Raw genomic sequence first — 22,904 nt, forward strand, 5'->3', positions numbered from 1 at the left:
CCCGAAACATTTTTCTAACAATACTACTCAAATGCCGGCAAACATCGATGATATAGATACTAAGTTGCACTATTGATTATTTGCAAGCCGACTAAAATCTGGCATATGCGGTTAACATGATATGGTTGAAGCTATGCAATGCCATGTGATGCCATGTAAGACTTCGATGCTATTTATCAACTGAGAGCTACAACCAGCAAGTAGAGTATTTGTGATAATAAGCTAGCTAGAAATGAGAATATTGAGATAAATATTTGGTAGAACTTGGAAAGGTTCATCCAATACTATAAAATGCATGCATGTTGCCAACGAAATGTGAGACAAAAGAGGTGACGACTCATTCCAACTAACCCAGTAAGGACCTAAGCAGACAAGAAGAGACCATACTGGCTCGTCTTAGTTTGAGAAATCTTTTAATAGAAATTTCTATTTAACTCTTGTATTCAGAATTTGCCGTATTGATGCATATCAACCATATTGTACCTAGTATTGAACCGATATAAAGTATGGAGGCATATCAACACTGGTACGCCAAACGGGATATCGTATCAAATATGCCGACACTATAATAGAATAGCACCGATACAAAATCTGATACCAAGACGTCGAATCTTGCTCGTGTTAGCCAGACCACATAAACCGCCAATCTTATGTTAGTGGAGAATGAAGATACAAAACTTCAGGATGCCATTCTTATTTGCAGAAATAGAGCTGAATTCCTAGTTTTAAGCATCTATAGTCCTCTAGAATCTAACAGATGCGATAATGATATGACAAAATGGAGTATGCTCAATCTCTGAACCCTAAGCAGCCAAACAGAGCTTCCGCTATTGAATAAACAGACTTAAATAACACTACTAAATCAAGAGTTTGTCTAGACATCCGACTAGCACTCCTCCACATCTTGGTGAACCAAGGCCCAGATATTTATTTACCAATGCGTGCTCCAGTAGTAAGGTCTAGCACCGAAGTGGCTCAGCTCAAGAAGCTACAAAACTGCAGGCATAAGCTTTAGACGGCAGTAAGCAAGAAAGCAAAAAGAGAACGCATCTGGTAAAAGGACAACCAACTCCAGCTAAATACTGTCGCATCAAAGCTGCTCATCTCCACAAGTCATAAATCTGAGGCATAAGTTTTATAGAACACAAGCTATAAAGAAACAAGAAAACAAATTTAGTGAAAAGACAACTGATTCCAGTTATGTTAAACTGCTGAACAAAAAGCCTCCAGCCCAATGAACAAAAGATACAGATACCTGAGTTTGCAACATTAAAAATGCATACGTCAAGATGTTATGAATTAGCAATTAGAAGCCCATTAACAATAATGATCCAAAATGAACGACAAGGCAAAAGATCCTTCAAGAATAAATTCCCTTAATGATGAAGTAGCATAGACCACACCACGTAATCATCCAATTCATTTGCATCCAGAAGAATGAAGATTGAGCAAACCAAGCTTGAACAATGAGCCCTCCTATGTCCAGAACATTTAATCCAAAGCAAATAATGAGAAGCATCGACGGAGGTTTCAACAGTTTTACCTCTTTAAATGTACCGGTCATCTCGGGCATATTTCCACAATATCAATGTTGCCTAAGTAAGCATTTCTCAGTATCATGAGACGAGAACGACTTCTCAGTTCCCCCTTGACATAATAAACTCATCAAATGAAACCACCAATCCGTAAGAAACAAGATTATCACACGGGTCCTGAAGCAACCATTTTTTTATGGTACAATAAATTGATGCTCACCTGCCATAACCCAACACGGTGTAGCATAAGCAGAAAATTTGTGGTTGCTACCAGTTTGAGAACTCCCTCCGGTAATTGAGATAAATCAACATCTGGGCAAGGATTGTGCTGAGGCTAAAGCAGACAGACTTATCCTGAATCACTGCAATGCCAGAGGTATGACTGACGACTGGATGACCCAGCAAGATAGCTTGGGGATGCATTACTCGAATTAGGAATATAAGGGGATGTGAATCTTGAATGGATGGGTGAAGACAAAGGAAAACCCAGGGAATGTGAGGAGGCCATATGAGAGGAGGGGGATCTATGAGACGATGCATTTCTAAGGTTGGCAGAGCTTCTACTAATACTGATAGCTGGCGAGTGAGTATAGGACCTAAGTGGGTTAGGAATATGAGGAGGAATGGAGAGGAAGTTAGTCCAAGAAGTTGATTCTGACCAAGGTGTGGAAGCAATTTGTATATTTGGAGATGGAGATGCTGCTGCAGATGAATGGAATGATGATATTGCACCAGTAGAAGATGGAGTTGGGGCACCAGAAGAGAGTAACGGGGAGCGCTCAGAAGCTGGAAGATTGGCTATGCCTGTTCTGGCATCTTGCTTGCAAACAGGGCAGAAGGTTCTCCACATAGTGAGCCAAGAATCAACACAAAGTGCATGGAACCCTGCATAATAATTCAACGAAGTGTATATGAGTGAAAGTACAAAATAAAATAAGTAGTCATGGACCGTATTAATTGGAATGGAACAAACTACTAGCAAAGTTTCAGTCAGCCAGGTGTCTTTCAGAAAACCAAATCTTATTAAACAAAGAAAACAAGTTTTCTAGTATATGCAAGAGATAATACTGGCCTTTAGCCATGCGATGCATTGTATAGCTGCTCCAAGTGCTCCAAGTAAGTTTTGCACCAATTATTACACCACCCCCCACTCCAAAAAAGAAAAAGAGGGAAAACGAAGAAAAAACTAATGTTTGGAAAAAAAATGCTAATCAAGAAACCTAACAACTCTATTTTCTAAACATTGATCTATATTTTAATTAAACATGTCAATGTATCATCGACCGCTATCCAACCAAATTTCATGTGAAATAATTGCTTTTAACCCTTGAAATTTCACATATGCTGTTTGTGCTTGTTATTTCAAAATAATGTTACAGAGATGGAGCATTTTGGCATTAGAGCTTACAAGGAATATGCAATCCTATTCAAGATAAGCTGTACTGATACCGACACCCATACTAGTTAGCTAACAGTTCGGTACCATACTGACATACAGTATACATATACATGCCGGTCACCAAACTAGCACACATGTTTTGGATTTTTCTTTTCAATTTTTTTGATTTTGTTGAGTGATTTTGATCCTAATTTGATATTTTTTTTGACATCTTCTGATGCTTTTTAACATGTGATTTATTTTTCTGATGCTTCTTGATCCTAATTTGACTATAATTTTATCACGAAATGCAATTAAAGTAGACCAATCAGCATATTTGTAAAGAACATTAGCAAAATATAAAATATAGAGTCAACTTAATGTATTTTTAAGTACAATATACGTACTGACTTCTAAAATCTGGTGAAGTGTCGATGTTTTTCATAGATATCGAGATCTTTTACGTATTCAAGAGTCACATCACACCACCCCTCCAACCATATGGCATGATACTCATGCAAGCTCATCGCATAAGGTACGCACCCTAAGTCAAAACTGAACTTAGTACTCTGGCTCTAGCTCTAGGAGGAGTCATCTGTCCGATATTGCAACTATGAGATGACAACCTATCCGAATATACCGGCAGCAAAATTCGATCCAAAACGTGCTCTAGATTGCGTAGGATAGTAGCCATTAAAAGACGACGCCTCATATCAAGGTCCGCAATCTCGGTATCGGATACTATAACGAAACCTTATCAATTTGGTACGGTATGATACGGTACACCTCTGTACCGAAATAACTTTCTAATCACTTTTCTCACCTTTTATCTCGGTATGCCTCAATACATGTCGGTACGCCTCGATACAGGTCGGTACACCTCGGTACGAGCCGATATACATCTTGGTACACCTCGATACATATTAGTATGCTTCAGTATGGGGCAGTACGGGGCTTGTACCGACTTAAAATTAAGTTTCGTACTAATTTTTTTGGGTACAGTATGGTATGCCTCGTACTAGGTGGTATGGAGCGGTACAGTAGACCATGCCTCAGATGCACCATATCTGTATGGGTTGTAACCTGCCTGTGGGTATTAAGGTCCAGTACATGATTCAAAACCTGATGCATCCATAGATTCCAGTACATGTTCGATCTCATCTGCAACAGCATCATATCGTGAACAACCTCTACGAGGTCATCTTCTGTATGCAATGGTATCCTAGCAAGCTCTAGACCATGCACCGTGGTCCCTATCCTACATAGTGTGAGAGAACTGCGACTCTCTGGTGAATGGAGGACCATCCAAGAGCTAAGTCATAAATGGTGGTCTCATGTCCTCCACTCTCTCATTAGCCACCACATGCAGCATCACCAAAGCTATCATCACTGCTCTCCTTAGTCTCTGAAGCTGAGTAAATAGACTTCAAGCTCTCCAACGGACTACAACTTTCCTTCTTTTTTCTTTCAAACTAGGCTTAGCACCTACCTTCTTTACTTTCATACCCTTCTTTGCCTGGCTATCCCGGGAGGATCGACCATGTCCTCCTGGCTAAGTGGATCGGATAACGTGGTCGCCTCATATGAACATCTCCCAATCAAATCTCTAAGAGGATGTCTCAGATATAGAGCCATGTGATGATTGACTCTCACTGATCTCTTTGCTTATCAGCTAGAGGTAAGTGTGGATGCTATGTTCTACCCATTGCTCTGCATCCGCACTAGCCTTTATGGCTATGAAATTGACCGACCGTAGAAGCGATCCTAACTTCTTGAGCTCTGGCTGCTGCTGCTGCCCCTTGAAGCCAACCAATCATGGGATCCTCTTCATCCTACACGAAGTCATTATGGAGTGGATTATTATACTTCAAGTCCACTTTCTCCTTCATGTACTTCAGCTTCAACCACAGATTGTTGTGGAGATATACAAGATTGTTGAGGCGCACGTGTGTGAGACAGTTATTCTGTTTGTTGTGGATGAGGAAGAAGGCGGACTAGTTGTGCTCACAGCTACCGAAGGAGACCGTCTGTGAGAGGATGGGGATTGTTAGCCGCCTAAGGCTTCTCGCTGACCCTCCAAAATGAAACCACCAATCAACTACAAAAGCATTAAAAAAAATTACATAAATGACAGTAGTAATAATAAAACATCAAGTAATAGTTATAGTTGATATTTAATATAGCTGGCTTCATACGCTTTTTGCTTGCCCCAACTAGTCAGTGACCAAAGCTGTCAGAGCCCTCCCTAAATAGTTTCGTCTGTGGAAAAGAGACATGTTATAACATATTGATGATTGAAGACACAAGTTGACTACACGTTGCTCCTGTATGCCCCTAAAGTTAACTGGCCTCTTGAAGACATTAGGGTGCAACTTCTAGATCGGGCTCCATCTTATAGATTACATTGCACAAGGCAACCAGAAGTTCCTCATTCATACCAATTCAAGGGACGTCTGAAATTTCAAGCTCAGGTAGTAAGCTGCCAATATAATTTGCAATTATTTTAGTAAAATATTTAAAACTACAAAAAAAGTGAATGAACAAGTATTTCAATATACGTACTTACTTGCTAGATGCAACACCCATATGGTAGTCCCACCTCTGCTCAATAATATCAATATATTCATGGGCATGCTTTGGATTTGTCTACCGGATCTAACCCTTTGCCACCATCATTATATGGTATAAGAAGACCATCTAGAGGGATCGCTCATTGTCCACGGCCTAAAGCACTCCATATAATGGCTTGATAGCATTCATGATCCTCTCGGCCCACTGCCAGAGTTGCTAGTTCGTCATCATTCTCCATGTGGCTCCCTTCAGTGTTGGCTCTCACATATCTGTTCTTTTGCCTATCGATACTGACAAACATCTGACATAGGCCTATTTTTTTCTCAAGAAGACTATCAAGTGCAATATAATTCATAGCAAACCATGTCACTATTGGTCTCAAAATCTCACTCTTGAGAACTTCCTCATCAGTGCTAAGATCCATGTGTGGTTGTATACGAACCTGATGATGGATTAAGCTGACTCCACAATTTGCTTCACCCTACAAATCTTCTCTATGTTCATCAGCATAAGGTCAATGCAATATGCAACACATGGGGTTCAGAAAATGTGCGGCCACCGCTTCATTAAGATCTTCCTCGCAGCCTTGTATTGTAGCTTATTATCAGTGACCATCTGCACAACATTCTACTATCCTACCAGATCTATCACCTCCTTCATCAATTTGAGGATGTAATCTGTATCATATACCTGATCGAAAGTATCAATACACTGGTAGAAGAATATCTTCATATCATAGTAAGATAGAAAGCTGGTGATGCTTCACCTGCTTAGACCAGTCCAATCATCACACGTAACAGTCAACTATATATAGCTCACTTGCTCTGTTAGGAGACAATCCACTTATGTAGCTCATCTTTGTTGTTATCAAAGAACACATTATATATATACATATATCTTCGATCCTAGAGGATCTACACCCAAACCAACACTCTGTATGGAAGCAATGGCAAACCAATAGAATCTGTTACCTATTGCGGTCGCTTGAATATAGTTGAAATAGAACCATGTCACAATAGCTCTCTACATATCCTTCTTATTGTCCTTCATCAACATAGTATCAATCCTCTACTGCTTCACATCCCTACTGGGGAAGATACATGGATCTAGACCATGGATGGTGGCCCCTGTTGGAATCTCTCTAGAGGATTTCTTCTCTTTCCTACTGCCGCAAGCCCCCTAGTATAGATGTTATACGGCTTCCATCTTTACCAACGATCTCCCTAACTAACGAGATCTTTCTGAATTGTGAATCTGCCATGATGGCTCAAAAATCAGAGCCAGACTTGTGTTGTAAGAGCCCAAACTGAGCCCTGCGCCTAGCCATCTTGTCTTGTTGCCCTTGATCATCCAAGCTCGTCTGGATAGTAGCTTGGACCTCTGCCTCCTCATCATCCAAAAGAGAGACCTCCTCCGACTCCCTTGAGTTGTAAGAAGATGGCTCTGCTGCTCAGCATTCCACCTCTGTCCTCTTCTCAATAACTTTTTACTTCGTCATCTTGAAATCAAAGAAATGCTTCTTTATAAGTTGTCAAACCTTTTGCAGGTACTTCCAGTAGATAGACACGTCGAGGTAACCACTGGCTCTATGCTGCTTCAATCTAGTTACCTCTATTCTATTGAACTCTATGTTGCACCAATTGCACCTTCAATAATGCTTACCAGAAAGCGTCTACCCATGTATCCAACCAATGTCATACTTTGAATCCTTCTTAGATAGATCCATTCTTGCAAGTTTACATCAATTGGTATTTAGATAATTAATTATTTAAAAATTAGTAAAATTACATTGTAATTAGAAACTCACTATATTAGTCTACTTAATATTTATTTTCTAGTTAAACATTGTCTATATATAATATTTTTTCAAAAATTTTACACTTAATTAAGTAATTTTAATTATGTTTCCATAGTAAATAAATATTTAACTAGAAAATATCTAGAAAATTTATTTTAATTCATAAATATGAAGAACCATAATAGGGATGCTATATTTATTGTTATCTCAGGTTATCATCATTTAAATAAGTATTTAAGAATAGTAAAATTTTACTGTGATGCAAAAAATATTTTCTACTTAAAAAATACTTTAAAAATCATCTATACATAGTACTAATTTTTTATTTTTTATAAATTATATCTTTTTATTAATTTTTAAATATAAAATAATTATAAAATTAATTTGATCTCAGATCTATGTAGCACCCTATCATAGATATAATATATTTTTTTTTCAGCCTGTCGGCATGTATGGAAGGCCACTTATTTTTTAGTTTTATTCAAATTTGGGCCTATGCCACTATGAACATGATTATACCCAAACTTGAATAAATTGGCACCACAGTTTGATAGAGATTTGCATACATACCCCTAAACATGATTATAATGTTACAGTAATTTTGTTACTATTATTTTTTATTTTTTAAATCAAAAATATATTTTTTTTATTTAAAAAATTACAAAAATAATAAAAATTTAAAATTTTAGTGGCATTGTGTAGATCATCCATAGATCTACAACATATCATAAAATCATCCTAAAATTAAAAATTTTAACATGACCTCTTTTTTCATTTTATTGCCAATTTTCAACTTCAAAAAAAAAAAGATTGATGAAATGAAGGGGGGAAGGCACGTTACCTGATTCCGGATCAGATCTAGCACGTTGTCGAAATCTTGCCTCTTTTTGCGATTCTCATAGTTTTTTAAAAATAAAAGAGAAGAGGGGCTGAGAATGTCTTAGCACCTCTCTCAAAGAATAGAGGAGAAAAGGAGTCGAATCGCCCCATACTGGTGTGAATTAGGCGGTTCGCAGTGGTACCGCTCCAAACCGCTCAATTCGGAATGGTTTGGGGGGTTTTCTAAACTGAAGAGCGTAACCGTTCTGATTTCATCTCGGTACAGTTCGGTATGCCCCGAATCAAGCAGTTCAAGATGGTACCGCTTGCCTTAGTCCCATTTGATTACAAAAGATCCTGGTGTTAATTTTATTTTCCTAATAAACTGGAATTATGCAATCTCCATAATCCTAAAAATTACCTAAAGTGAAACAAAGGACACATTCCTTTTTTAAAAAAAAGCATACTGAGACAACATTTAGTATCATTTGGCAATTAGGTGTATTCCTTTGAGTGTTAGATGTGGGATCATTTGCGTATTATGATGTAATAGTGCTCTGCAAGATGGAGAAAATTAGCTCAAAACTTATGCCACTCTCCTACAATGTTGGATAACAGAAGGAAAAGAAAGAGTTTTAGCGAACAAGGATAACCATATTTGATGTTGATATAAGCAAACTTAAGTGATAATCACATCCGATCACATTATCATTGGTGAATATGTCCACTCCTGTATCCTAAAATCCAAACAGAACTCTCGAGAATGTCATCTTGTGGATCTCATAATGTCAGACGGAATGGAATCTCCATAGTAGCAACTGCCCTAATAAAGGAATGTTTCTCCACTATGGTAAAAGTTGCTAATTTAGCTCAGTCAAGTTCTCTTATGGGTAGTGCCCAGTTATTATCATTGCATAAGAGGTCATAGAAGGAAGAGTTGGGGTTCAAATCCCCACCAGGAGAGATAAGAATTGACATCAAAGAGCACGCCATTACGTTGGTTCCCACATGGCTTTCTTGCTTACCTCATAGCTCTTGCCTCTGCAAGACTCATGCTTTTTTCTGTACTTATGCTTGCTTATCTATATAGGGCCAGTTTCTTCGGAGACCAATGAGGGGGACTCAAATAGGTAAATTTTGTGGAATCCAGGTCATGACACCTTCCTGCATGGAGATCAAACTTAGTGCATTACCATTCCTCTTTCAATGATTCGAGAGTTTAGGCCTATTTAATATTCTTGTGATCTTTTTTATTCCAAACTTATTAGCCTCAAATATATAAAGTTCCTTGAATTATAAATATTACCCAAAAATTGCACATGCTAGTAGCAAAACATATTATATGTCTATTTGGTGAATCATAAGAGTAATTATAGGAAGAAAACATCAATATCAAAGGCGCCAATTGGCTCAATCAGTAAAGTCACTAGGTGTTAGAGACCGTGTAGGTTACTAACCCACCTCACGGTTACTAACCCACCTTAGCTAAAACCTATCTACTCATGCCAATGCACCATAAAGCAATTTCAATTCCAAAATTTAATTCCCTGGAACTAAAAGGAAGCCAACTAATAAACATGCAAGAAAGAAAGAAGAATATCCATATGACATCTAAGATGAGGAAATGTCTACAAAATGTATGTATGAAATATCATATCTATACGATATTATAAAATGAAGAGGAATATATACCAAATGGATCCTTTCTATTAAATTTACTAACCAAAATACACTTAGTTTTTCAGAAAAACATTATCTAAAAAATAATATTAGCAATTACTTTCTTGGTAAATATAAAAAGCACCATGTTTCATTTTTATCTTTCTGTTTGCCAACTACTCGAATTATTCTTTCTAATTCTACCAACCGCAACCCCACACTAGGTTCAAATTTAAACGGTTTAGAGGTACTCTCTCTGCAATCTACCAAGCCAATGTCCTGTATTTCTCCTTAAATTTATCTCTTCTCTCTTGTCTCTCCAATCATAAATATTCCCCCACTAACTTCAAATTTAAAAAGTTTGAAGGTATTACCTCTCCAATGCACCAAGCCCCTGTCCTGTAACTTTCTCCCTAATTTTATCTTTCTATTATCTCTCCAATCCTAATAAATCTCCCACTAATTTCAAATCTAAGCAATCTGGAAATAGTCTCTCCAACCTATCAAGCTCACACAACCCCCAATCATATTCTTATTTTGTTAATTATATTTTCTTAAATGTGCATTACACACTAATATAATACAAAATAAAAATGTGCACTCATTGGTGCAATTTATCAATTAATCGATATAGGAATTCGTATAAGACAAAATAATAATTGCTTAAATGTGCTAATTTAACCAACTTTAATTTTGATAAAATATGACGATGATGAAATATGTCTACTTAAAGAAAGGGGATAGAATCATTAGCTAGTGGGTGTAGGAGCAAAGGCAGAAGTAGACAGAAAATTCTGATAAAAATCTCATACACCAAAAAGCTACTTAGATTCAAAAGACATGTACAAGTAAAATAATCTACTGCAAGTGATGTTAAACAGGCTTAAATAATAATTAATATTTTGCATAGATACACTACATTGTTTCAATAGAAACTCCTATCTTCAGGATGCATAAAAGGTGTTCTCAACCAAATATTACAATGCCTGGTTATGCCATGACTACTTATGTTCCACATGTTTAAGGGTAACCTTTGAGTCAGAATAGCAGCCAAAGACAATCAGGCTTCTACTGAACTACGCATGAGCAAAACTAAAGTTGATTTTGTTATGAATAAGAGACATACTGTGACGACATGGCAGTACTCTAAGCTTCTCTCCAACTCTATAGTCTTCTAGGCAGATAGCACATGTCGATGAAGTGCAATTATCTTCCAAGACAGACGTGAATATGATACTCGGCATTGCTTTCACTAGTCGACTGCTCATCCCATGGAACTCTCGGACATTAGAAACTCTAGGCTGTTCGCGCCTTATGCAGTGTCTGCGCACAAAAAAACATGTAGCCAGCACAGCAGACATGGCAAGGAGTAATATGAAGGAGATAACCACAATCGACCATGCTGAATTTTCAAAGGTTGGTATTATCCACAACTCCATGTCTGCACGACCTGCATATTTCTTCAATATCTCACCTGAGGCCTTAGAGACAAACACAGCATTTATATGAATGCCACCTGGAGTTCCTGCCACTGTATTACTTCAATGTTTAGCTAATGAAATAATTGTTTAAAAGAGAAGCAATTAGCCAGGTCATCTGGAATTGCATTTAAGAAGGGAGGCATTATCCTTAAGAGGCTAAAAGTGAGAAAATGCAAAGCAAGAATAAGTTATAATGACCTAAAAGCTTCAGTTCTTAGATTTTTGATGTAAAAGTTAAACTTTGGAAAAATTTATAGGAATAATATTGTCAGATGTGGTTATGTCACATTAGAGCCACGTATTATATGCAACAACTATTTTCACAAGAATATGATTTTATAGCCACTGGCATCATTGGAGGAATTGAGCTAGGACAGAAACCAGGAAAAGTGGTTATTGAGCCAGGACAGAACCAGGAAAAGTTGGTTATTGAGATAGGACAGAACTAGGGAAAGTTGGTTATTGAGATAGGACAGAACCAGGAAAAGTGGGTTATTGAGATAGGACAGAACCAGGAAAAGTGGGTTATTGAGATAGGACGGAACTAGGAAAAGTGGGTTGCATACGTCTTTCCAACACAAAGATTGTATGAAGCTATTCCTCAGGACACTACCCAGTTATGGTTCTGGCGTTCCAGGGTCCTAGGAGGGGCGAATTGGGGACAATCCCAACCTTTAGCATTTTTTTGCACAAAGTGGCTGCGTGAGGACTCGAACGTATGCCAATGCACTTGTCAGCCCAAGCCTTTGACCATTGCACCAAGCAATGGCCCCTCTATGAAGCTATTCCTAATTTCTACAGGAAATTTGCACAACCAAAAATTTAATGCATAAGGAATCAAAAGAAAAATATGTTGCAATTTTATGATTCAAATAATATTGGCATATCCAGGAAAAAAAGTATTACAGCATAAACTAATAAGATATAGAATATAACACAGTGCATATTCATATTCTTATAGATGAACAGGAGCGATGCTTTTCAACTGGTTCAACAGCAAAGCACAAATCAGAAACCAATAGGAAATGTTTTCTTTTTAAAATCTATGCATAAAATAGAAAGACTGTGTGGTTTTATGGCAATTATCTTATTTAATAAAAAAGATTACATGGTTTTATGTCAATTATCTTATTTTCCCATGTATTGTCAAAGATAGCTCGAAGTACTTAAGTCAAACATCAGAAAACACAAAATTTGAACAGGCTTCAATAAAACTACTTGGCCGTGTAAGACAAAGGGTGAGTGATCACTTTATCAAGTTTCAGGACAGCATCAACTTGAAAGTCTTTTCTTGTTTTCTGGCTAACTCTTGTCAATGCCAGCAAAGTGACACATTAAAGTGAAAACAGAACAAAAAAGACTAATCCAACCATTGCAAGCTCAGTTCCATACACCTCAGTCTGTAATTAGTTCCAACTTTCTAAAATAGAAACTCTTTCTTTTCTTTACAACCTCCATTCAAATCCTCTTTGCTCTCTACATCATTTTCTTAAACCCTTTCACTTGATTCAGAACCAATTCCACAGTTAAGCATCTTTGGCCACTAATATATCCTTTTTTTTCTTTTTACTTTTTTAGAAATGCGGTAGCAATGCCACCTCCTAAGTTCAAAATTGAAACTTCTCCCAATGAAATGCGCTGAGGAGAGCGGTGCCAACAAAAGGTCCAGAACTCCAGATACTGTTGGCATGGTATGCTTATCCGTACCATATCCAACGGTACCAGACATACCATACCGTACCGGTTCGGTACCGGTATTGATATGGGTGGCATACCGACCTTCGATATGCCAAAAAAAACTCTGTACCATACCGTACCGATACTATGCTAGTGTGGCACCGGTACGGAGTCCGGTAACAGTACGGCGAACCTTAGTTGGCACTAATATATCCAATTTAATCTAGTATTGTAATTTAAATACTTTGAATCAATAGTCAGCCATAAAAAAAATAACTAAGCTGTAAATCTTTTCCAATTAAGCCCTTGAATCCTTCAACATAAGAAGCCAATTATCAAAATCATTGACAGTTTTTCCTGCATAAACAAAGTATCAGTCGATATGCAGTTATGCACCTCTCCAGAGATGATCATGGGAATTTTTCATGCAGAATTTTAAGACTTGTCTAAAGAACTCAAGCATATGAATTTGAAGCTACATCTACAACCAACTCTCAAATAGCTAAAATAGGTTCAAATATTTAATTCACAACCATCACCATTAAATGGTCTAAAAATTCCAAAATAACTGAATCAAGTTACAGGAAATCTATATTAAAAAAGTGCATAAAAAAAATGTGCTTGCTGACAGTTTTGTTACTTCAAATATCCCTCAAACAATCCTGCAAATCCCAAACACTAGATGGAAAAGGCTTCTTCATAAACAAAAAACACAATCACTCTAATAAAATTTTTGTAAAGATTTTTTTGTGCTCTAGACTCCTAAATCAAAGTACTTATTTTTTTGTGTCTGTTGTTCTTTTGCTGGTAAGAAGGGTTGGATCTGCAACTTGCTTGTTGCCAAATAATCTTGTCGAGCAACCATGTGATGAGCATGAGCTTAAAACATAGACTGCAAGTACAAAACAAAGCATTCTAGGATTTTATCTTAGCATTAATTTTATAAATTTTCTAGATATTTAGGCTACATTCAAGTGAAAATCCAAATGATAATTTAAAAACTTGTACATTAATCTAACTTTTAAAAAAAGATCCATTATTTAAGTGGATTTTCCACAACGACGAACCATGTAGACCGCCGATGAAATTGCAACAGCACTGTTAATGAGAAAACCATAATATCAGTGGAACTACTAAGGTGCAGCCTAATTTCCAAAAAACAAAAACCACCAGTTTCATCCATTAGTCCCATGAGGCAAGGTAATATTAAATATGTAACGCAGACACTAATTTTGCAACATGCAGTACAACTACTCAAGTAGCTAAGAATGACATTTCCGTACTTGACATCTGGATCTGCTCACACTAAGCTCCAAAAACTTACTTTGAAATTGTAAAGTACTGCTGAACGCTGCCGAAGTCGCATCACAACATTAAATAAATAAGAACTATCTATCAGCCAATCACCAATTCACTAAACAAATCCCAGCAAAATAAAATTGGCAAGCAGGTTACAAGTTTGAGGGGAGTAATGAAGAACATTTTACCTACTTTTAACGGGAAACATGATCAACTTTATTAGCATATGTCAAAAGATACAAGCAGCATTTTAAAGAAAATTTCAATGTTGTTTGGCATTTCAAATTTATGATTCTAGCATAGATAAGAGGATGACCATTGGGTGGTAGTAACATAAAACGGAATAGCTTTTGAAGTTAGAAACATCATGACTTGAGCAAGAAACATTACTTGGAACCAAGATGCTGCTATCTTCATTGTCATATATAATAGCAGCCTTGAACCCGGCATTTTGTGCATGTCTAACTTTATCCTCAAATGCGCATTCTCCCCTTATAATCAACACAAATGGAGAATTTGGGCCTTCTGCAACTTTATTTGTCAATGGAGTGCATGCATCTAGAGGCTCAGCAAGATATAATACACCGCATTCACCAGATCCTTTTATTGATGGTGCTGGAAAAAACAGAACAGAAACATAATTACATGGCCTGACAAGTTACTATGTGCCAAATATAATGAAAACAACTTCACAAAAAAGGTTCTTAATGCTCATATTATATTGCACGATGGTCAGAAGAAAATTATGCACACATCATATTTAACCATCAAAAAGAAAAAAAAAACTGTACTTATCTATGCATTATAAACTATCGCATGTTTGCCATTAAACAAACTTTTCTGTTAAAGTTTTTTTTTTTTTTTAACATTGTAGGCTTCCTCTCCCACAGATATAAGGGTACTGAATGTAACTTCAAAAACTCATAAATGAAATTCATAGGAGATCCTAATGGCACCTCCTTCATAATATGCTACTAGATTTTGGCAAGATAAAATAAAGATAATTGAAACCAGGAGCATTTTTTCCTTCAAAATTAAAAATGACACCCTTGCTTCGGTGATAGTCAAGTTCCTTTCAAAATATGTTCAACTTCCTCCATATACTATAGAAAATCAACCCTTCCGTTTAAGGAAAACCTATTTTCCCATATAGGTTGCCAGCATGCTTCACAAATTTCCAAAAAATCCTCTTTCTCCATGATGTTCCATGAGCCTACGTGTCTTGCACACAGTTTTTCCTCTTTTTCTTCTTCCATGTTTCATTTAATGGTGATAACTTGTATTTGATCCTTTCAGTAAGTGATCCCTGGTTCTCATCTATTTTCTCCATTCACAGCCAAGTATTGTACTTTAAATATTTTCTACTATATTAACCTTTGGAAACTTGAAATTTTTCCACAACTTGTTGACATTTTTGATCTGTTGCACTGCACATTATCTCCCACCAACTTCTGTCTACCCCCCAAACAAATTTCAATTTTTTAACCAAGATAGTAGTTGCATCAATTTTGTAGCTTCACGATAATATATTGTTCGACTTCTCCCACAATTCTACAAGGTTTAGCAACTTATGTTTCACTCTTAGAATCCAAAATAATCTGCATGATCAACAAAGATCTTACGTCATCCGTTTTTATAAGCCACCTTGAAATGGGCTTCCACCTTGAGGCCTTTTCTGATAAAGCTTTGAGGTAATATCAACCTAACATGTGTTCTGGTTGTTTGGTTTTTCTTAGTTGGCTTTTTGTACCAATTTGCAAATAGGTTGTAACCTGTGGTTTTGCTTTAGTTTTTGTACTTAGGTTAGTTGGAGCAACATGAATATCGTTGTACCATATTATGATTCGTTACCCTTCAGGCTCATGTCTTGCAAACTTTCATGTCAGCACAATCCTCACATTCGTGTGGACCCTATGGTTCATCTTGTACAAAATCAAGAAATTCTATTTGTACAAAATTGGTTACGAGATAATTAAAAGGTTATCATGAAAACTGCAGATAATCCAAGCAATAAAACCATATAATTTCACTCAAGACAGGAACTTGTCGAAATTTTCAAATAAAATCATATAAAAAAATTGTATCTTTTACCAAAATTTGCCTCAACATCATTGAATGACAACGACACGTTCCTCCCAATCAGCACCACATTGGCAGCCGCAAACCCAGCCAGCAGATAAAGAAGAGTGCATATAAAGAGCACATTTCCCTTGTAATTCGACAATCCCATCTCACGAGCTCCCACAAACCACTTCTATTTATCACAGTATATCCCACCCAATACTTCCAATCACTTCAAATCCAATCTTAATTTCATCAAACCGCAACAATCCACCATCCATTCAAATCCTGCAAAACCCAAATATCATCACAAGCCAATAAAAAAAGAAACCGATAAAATACACCTGACGTCACCTAGAGCAAAGACCAAATCTTCGATACAGAAGTCGAATATCTGTAGCATTTGAGAAATCGAAGGAGAGAGCTGGGAAAAGAGGCGAAACGGTTACCTGAGGTACCTGGATGGAGGGAATAACCACAGGGACTACAATGATGGAGACATCGGCTTCCATGAGAGAGAGGGGATCGAAGGAGAGCGCGCTGGAGCACGTTAACGAAGGTGGCGGGGCACGTTAATGGGGTATCTCGAGGGGAGCTGGAGCTCTTCTCGCGGCTTCGAGCCTTTCAGCCGGGCGCCCTTTAGGATTCTCTAATTAGGATTACCTAAAGGGCTCATGGGCCAAAGGGGGCCTGAACTTGAGGTACGTCTTTAGGCCAACTGCCAGATGCAAAGACCTAATTGCATACTTCCTTCTTGATACTGATTGAAAGCAGATTGGATGCGAATCAGATCCTGATACAGCTATAGTCTTATCTATATTTTTCAGTAAATATAAATACGGCTATAAATATTAAATAGAGACCAAGATTACTATTTAAAATTATTTTAAATGAATATGGATATAAATCTGATATTAGATATATCCACTTTGTTCTAGATAAATATGGAGTATAAGTTAAATATTAATTATAACTTATTATTTTTATTCGATATAAGTTGGATATTATTTGGATACAAATAGAATCTTGAGTGGGATTTAATAATCTTATTAAACCTTTCATTAATAAATGATATGATCATAAAAGATGAGAATAGAATCTACTATCTAGATCGTACACAATATGCCAGATAAAGGTTTAAGGCATAGTTATTAAATCCCCGTGTAGACCGATCCTTTCCAAATTTGAATCACTAGTCCAATTAGATTTATATTAAAATACTAAAAATAAAAATTATTTAAAAATATATAATAAATATAATAAAAATTGAGAAATTTTCTACATGGAATACCACCAATTGCAACATATATAAAAGATAGTCATGAATTATTTGTTTTTAAAAGCTTGTAAAAATTATATACAAATATTGGAGTGTGAAAAAAGTTATTGATATTTTCAATCATTTTTAATAGTATAATATTTATAATATCATAAATAATAGCATATATTCATTTTTCATTTTTCTCAAGGAAAAATTTATTTTATATAAATAATTAATTATTGAAATATAAAATATCATAACATGTACCGGATAACTCTATTTTAATTCGTGCAAGTAACAAGTCTCAGGTTCCTTCTAGCTATGGGAGCATAGTTACTATAGATAATTTTTCGCTAGAATTTCTATTCAAACCTGAACCGAACTAGATATAAAATCAGATATGGTTGAATGTTATCCTGCCGATTTTCAGTGCTCTTACTTCTAAATATCCATTGAACTATGTCATCCTAGTAGTTAAGGATACTCTCTTGATTTTTGAAATAACAATCAAACTGTTTCAAGTAGGTAAGGATATTTGATTGTTTATTTTTTATTATTATTATTTTTTACTGAAGCGGGTTTTTCATACAATACGTATACGAATACATCCAATAAAGTCAAAAAACACTAACTCGCGGAGTGCATGTGGCAGCTCCCCCTCTCCTGATCGGAGAGTGTACCCTAAGTGGTGAGCCGCATAGGCAGCTACCCAATGGGCCGCCTCATTGGCTTCTCTAAATATATATTTGGCCTGGAAGGCCTCCCCATTCCTCATTATCATCCCTATATTCCGGATCAGGGGTGGTCTATGCCCTCACCCCTCGGCCCCTCCTTGATCCACCTGATAATTGTGGTCGAATCGCCCTCCAGAATGATTAAGTTGGCCTGCAGCACCTGCTGCGCATGTCAAAGACTAGCCCAGGCGGCTTGCAGCTTTGCCTCCAAAACCGACATGCCAAAAAACTGGCAGTCATCCGTTGCCACCATCCTGGAGTGCGGGTCCCGTATAACAAAGCCCGCACCACCTCGCGTGCCTCCATCCAGTACCGATCCGTCGAAGTTGACCTTGAGGAAGCTCGGGGGTGGGGGTTCCCAGGTGAAGAACACCATCTGAGGAGCTGCCAGAGCAGAGAGGAACCCCAGATGTCCCAAGCTGTCAAAGGTTTATCTGAAGAGAAGGTGGGCCTTATCTCCATCGTCTGTACTCGAGCGAACTCCGTAACAAACCTCGGTGACATCCTGCGCTCGCCGAAAGTACGGGCATTCTTTGCCAGCCAGATATGATGTGCTATATGAGTTGCTCGGATGGCCTCCTGACATGTCTCGGGGCTGACTAACTACTACCGTATCACCTGTAGAAACTGAAGCCTCCCACTCCAGGCCTCCTGCGGGATTCCTGACCACTGCTATGCCGACCTCGCCCATGTACACTGAAATAGCACATGGTCCACCGACTCCTCAGCACCACATGTCCCGCACTCTGCGGGGATCCTCCAGCCATGCCTACTCAGCATTGCTCTCATCGGAAGGCGGTCCCACATCACCTTCCATAAGAAGAGTGCTGCCCTCCAGTGAAGCCTCGACCTCCAGATCCAAGTGCAATCCTGCCCCGGCTCATGCTCCCGCTGGATGACAGGGGAGAGGTCACCTAATCTGACACTGGCCCTGCAGGAGGTGCCCCAAACTCTGACATCGGGCCCCGCACATCCTGGTACTAGAAGGGACCGGATCTTCTCAGCTAGGTGTACCCTGAACAACTGTTGTAGTCTGGCCTTATCCCACACTGCCCCTTCTCGGGCTAAGAGGTCGCACACCCGCAGTCCCCTCCACTGCCTCAGTATTAACCATGGTCGGTCAGCACCTCAGGGGAAGGGTATCCACCCATGGGTCAGCAGTCACCTCGATGCTCCGTCCATCGCCTATCAGCAGTCCCGATCTCGTGCCACATGAAAAGAGACTCGACAACCACTCCATGCCACCTCTGAGCCCCCTCGACCATATCTATCTGCCATCACCTGACTCCAGAGCCTGTGTGGCTCTAATAGGAACCGAATTGCATGTTGTGCAATGAAAGCCTCACGCCACTCCAATAGGAACTGCACTCCTAGACCAACCTCACTAGTGGGACGGCAGATCTGCTCCCAGGCCACCAGATGCACCCCATGGCTTCCTTCGTGTAACCCCCACAAGAAGCACCGAAGGAGTCGCTCGATTCTCAGCCTTACCTAGGAGCCGTATATCCGTCCTATTGCGAGCCGTCTTTTCTGAAACATAGTTCATTCAATGCGGGTTATGTACAGGTTTTTTTTTTTTTTTTTCTCGGCATACCAAGCACTCGCTCACGAGTCACGCCCTCTCCTTTTAAAATGGTGAGGCAAGCCCCGGTTGTTTTTAAAATGGTAAGGATCGCTGGATTCTCATATAATATCCCAGTGTAATGCATTTAATTCTTCTCTTTAATATGGTAAGCATGTTGTACTCCCGACATGCATTTCTTCGGAAATGGGAAGCTCTGGACTTCCCTTTAATATGTCGTAAAGATTTTTTGTAATCCCCCTACCATGCGGAACTTGGAATGGGACTGCGCTGCTTTCTAACTCGAACAGGTAACCCGGTTCGGTTGGTTTTAGAAGTCAACTCCATCTAGCTCCCCGCAACTTTCCTGAGTCCGTATCCAAATCCCCGCCACCACGACGACGCGGGCACTGCGCGTATCCAAGGGCGCCCCCTCCAATCTTTCCTTCCCCTCTCCAATGGCCGCCACCATCTCCACCACCGCCTCCGCCGCCTCCCGCCACCTCTCCTCTGCCCACCCCGGCTCCCCCAAACCCTTCCTCCCCCTCTCCCTCAAAACCCTCCCAAAACCCTGCCTTTCTCTCCGCCACCGCCTTACCTCCTCTCCCCACCGCCGCCTGCTCCCAATCTTCGCCACCGACTCCGGCGAGCTGTTTCCCTCATCGCCTGATGGCGTCGCCAACGACCTTTTCCCACTGTTCGACGATAAGCCCCGGGAGGAGTGCGGCGTGGTAGGCATAATCGGCGACCCGGAGGCTTCCCGGCTGTGCTGCCTTGCCCTCCACGCCCTCCAGCACCGCGGCCAGGAGGGCGCCGGCATTGTCGCCTCTGACTCCAGCACCCTTCGCGCCCTCACCGGCCTCGGCCTGGTCTCCGAGGTCTTCTCCCCGGCCAAGCTCGATTCCCTCCCCGGCTCCGCCGCCATCGGCCACGTCCGCTACTCCACCGCCGGCGCCGCCTCCTCCCCGATGAACGTCCAGCCCTTCCTCGCCGGCTACCGCTTCGGCCAGCTCGCCGTTGCCCACAACGGCAACCTCGTGAACTACGCGGCCCTCCGCACCGACTTGGAGGCCCGCGGTTCCATCTTCAACACCTCCTCCGACACTGAGGTCCTCCTCCACCTCATCGCCACCTCCACCTCCCGCCCCCTCCTGTCCCGCCTTGTCGAGGCCTGCCGCGCCATCGAGGGAGCCTACTCCCTCGTCTTTCTCACCGCCAGCAAGCTCTTCGCCGTCCGCGACCCCCATGGCTTCCGCCCTCTCGTTATGGGCCGCCTCCGTCGACCCTCCCGGGCCGTCGTTTTCGCCTCCGAGACGTGCGCCCTCGACCTCATCGGCGCCGACTACGACCGTGAGGTCCAGCCCGGCGAGGTCCTCGTCGTCGACGGCCAGGACCTCTCCCTCACCTCCCTCTGCCTCCTACCCCACAAGCCCCGCAAAGCTTGCATCTTTGAGCACATCTACTTCGCCCTCCCCCACTCCGTCGTCTTCAGTCGCCCCGTCCACGCCTCCCGCTATTCCTTCGGTGCCGCCCTCGCCGCCGATTCCCCTGCCCCCGGCGCCGATGTCGTCATCCCCATCCCGGACTCCGGCTTCTTCGCTGCCCTCGGATTCGCCGAGCGCTCCGGCATCCCCTTCCAGCAGGGCCTCATCCGCTCCCACTATGTCGGCCGCACCTTCATCCAGCCCACCCAGGAGATCCGCGACCTCGGCGTCAAGCTCAAGCTCGCACCTGTTCGTGGAATTCTCGAGGGGAAGAACGTTGTCGTTGTCGACGACTCCATCGTCCGTGGTACCACCTCGTCCAAGATCGTCCGGCTCATCAAGGACGCCGGCGCCTGCGAGGTCCACATGAGGATTGCCAGCCCGCCCATCGTTGGCTCCTGCTATTATGGGGTCGACACCCCGAGGGCCGAGGAGCTCATCTCCAATAGGATGGATGTGGAGGGGGTTAGGAAAGAGATTGGCTGCGATTCGCTCGCCTTCCTCTCGCTTGACAGCCTCAGGAAGCTGCTCGGTGATGAGGCACCCACTTTCTGCGATGCGTGCTTCTCCGGGAGCTATCCTGTGCCGCCGAGGGAGCACGAGGTCGTGAAGGTAATGGAAGAGTGAGGTTAATGCGTTCTCTACACAGATCGTGGCGCTTATTTATACAAATTCTTATGTTGGTATCGAAGGAATCAGAAGAGGAAATTTTGTTTTCTGCTTTAACCGTTCTGTATTTTTACCTTTCCATAACTTAGTTATAGTGATGAGATGTGGTTTTCAGAGGGAGAGAGATATTTATCATCTTGTATTAAGCTGATACCCTTTTTCCACGATATCTTCAGATCCAAACGATCATGTTGTATGGAATATATTTTAGATCAGAAGATATAATTTGTCAACGCATGCTTTGTACTTTTCTTCTATTTGTCATATTCCTTCTTTATTGAGTCAGTTTCTAATTGTGGTTGGTTAGATTGCTTTAAGTTCTAGTATCTTTTTTTTTTCAGTGTTTAGTAAGCTTATTGTATTATATTATCATCATAGGTTTTTTGCGATCTTTGTCTGTGATCTGTTCAATCTGAGAGCTACTACTGTTTTCTTCTGTTTGATCAGCTTGTAGTGGTTCCAACAACCATGTTTTGTTGCTAATTTTTTTATTGCCAGTTCAACTTTTAGGAACTGATATGCCATTAGAACTAGTCAAAAAATCTCTTCCATGTCAACCTGCATGCTATAGCAAGGAATTGTTCTATAGATATATCAGTTTGCTAATATAACTTTTAGCTTTCCAAATGTTTAATCCACAAAGCCCCGAATTCTTCTACTACTCCCAGCATTTGTGTAAATCAATGAATGCTTTTATTTCTCATGGGACTGTCTATGTCTTTATATCTCACTATTGGAATTGGAAGTGTGATGTTATTTAAGGGCTTGTTTGACATTGTTGTTTTTTGTGTATTTTTGTTTCTCTAAAATTAGTGAATTACCACAAGGAGATTGATGTTGAAGAGAGCATGTCCACAAACTTCTATTTTCCTAGCTTTAAAGCCCACTCTTTTCTGAAAACAGTAAGTCTTTGCTAC

General features: G+C 40.1%; 2 protein-coding genes across 2 annotated transcripts; one reads left to right on the forward strand and one right to left on the reverse strand.

The window, feature by feature from the left end:
* Nucleotides 1–1,619: 1,619 nt before the first annotated feature.
* On the reverse strand, nt 1,620–16,959 carry LOC103711273 (receptor homology region, transmembrane domain- and RING domain-containing protein 1). The gene is given in 6 exon segments (XM_008797360.6): nt 1,620–1,887; nt 1,890–2,420; nt 10,887–11,291; nt 14,608–14,832; nt 16,309–16,566; nt 16,728–16,959. Coding segments are annotated over 5 exon segments (1,347 nt in total). The 5' UTR covers nt 16,448–16,566; nt 16,728–16,959; the 3' UTR covers nt 1,620–1,840.
* A 2,851-nt stretch (nt 16,960–19,810) lies between these two features.
* Nucleotides 19,811–22,220, forward strand: LOC103711295 (amidophosphoribosyltransferase, chloroplastic-like). Its single transcript, XM_008797380.6, has one exon. It carries the CDS (start codon nt 20,293–20,295, stop codon nt 21,943–21,945), a length of 1,653 nt encoding a protein of 550 aa, XP_008795602.3. The 5' UTR covers nt 19,811–20,292; the 3' UTR covers nt 21,946–22,220.
* The last annotated feature ends 684 nt before the right edge of the window (nt 22,221–22,904 follow it).

This window comes from Phoenix dactylifera, chromosome 11 (genome assembly GCF_051530095.1).
Source record: "Phoenix dactylifera cultivar Ajwa chromosome 11, Ajwa_hap1_PhDact_Kaust_v1.1, whole genome shotgun sequence".
In the NCBI taxonomy this organism is placed as follows: domain Eukaryota; kingdom Viridiplantae; phylum Streptophyta; class Magnoliopsida; order Arecales; family Arecaceae; genus Phoenix; species Phoenix dactylifera.

What these genes read in the sequence shown, in the direction of transcription:
- LOC103711295 (XM_008797380.6), top strand. Translation starts at nt 20,293, where the DNA reads ATGGCCGCCACCATCTCCACCACCGCCTCCGCCGCCTCCCGCCACCTC.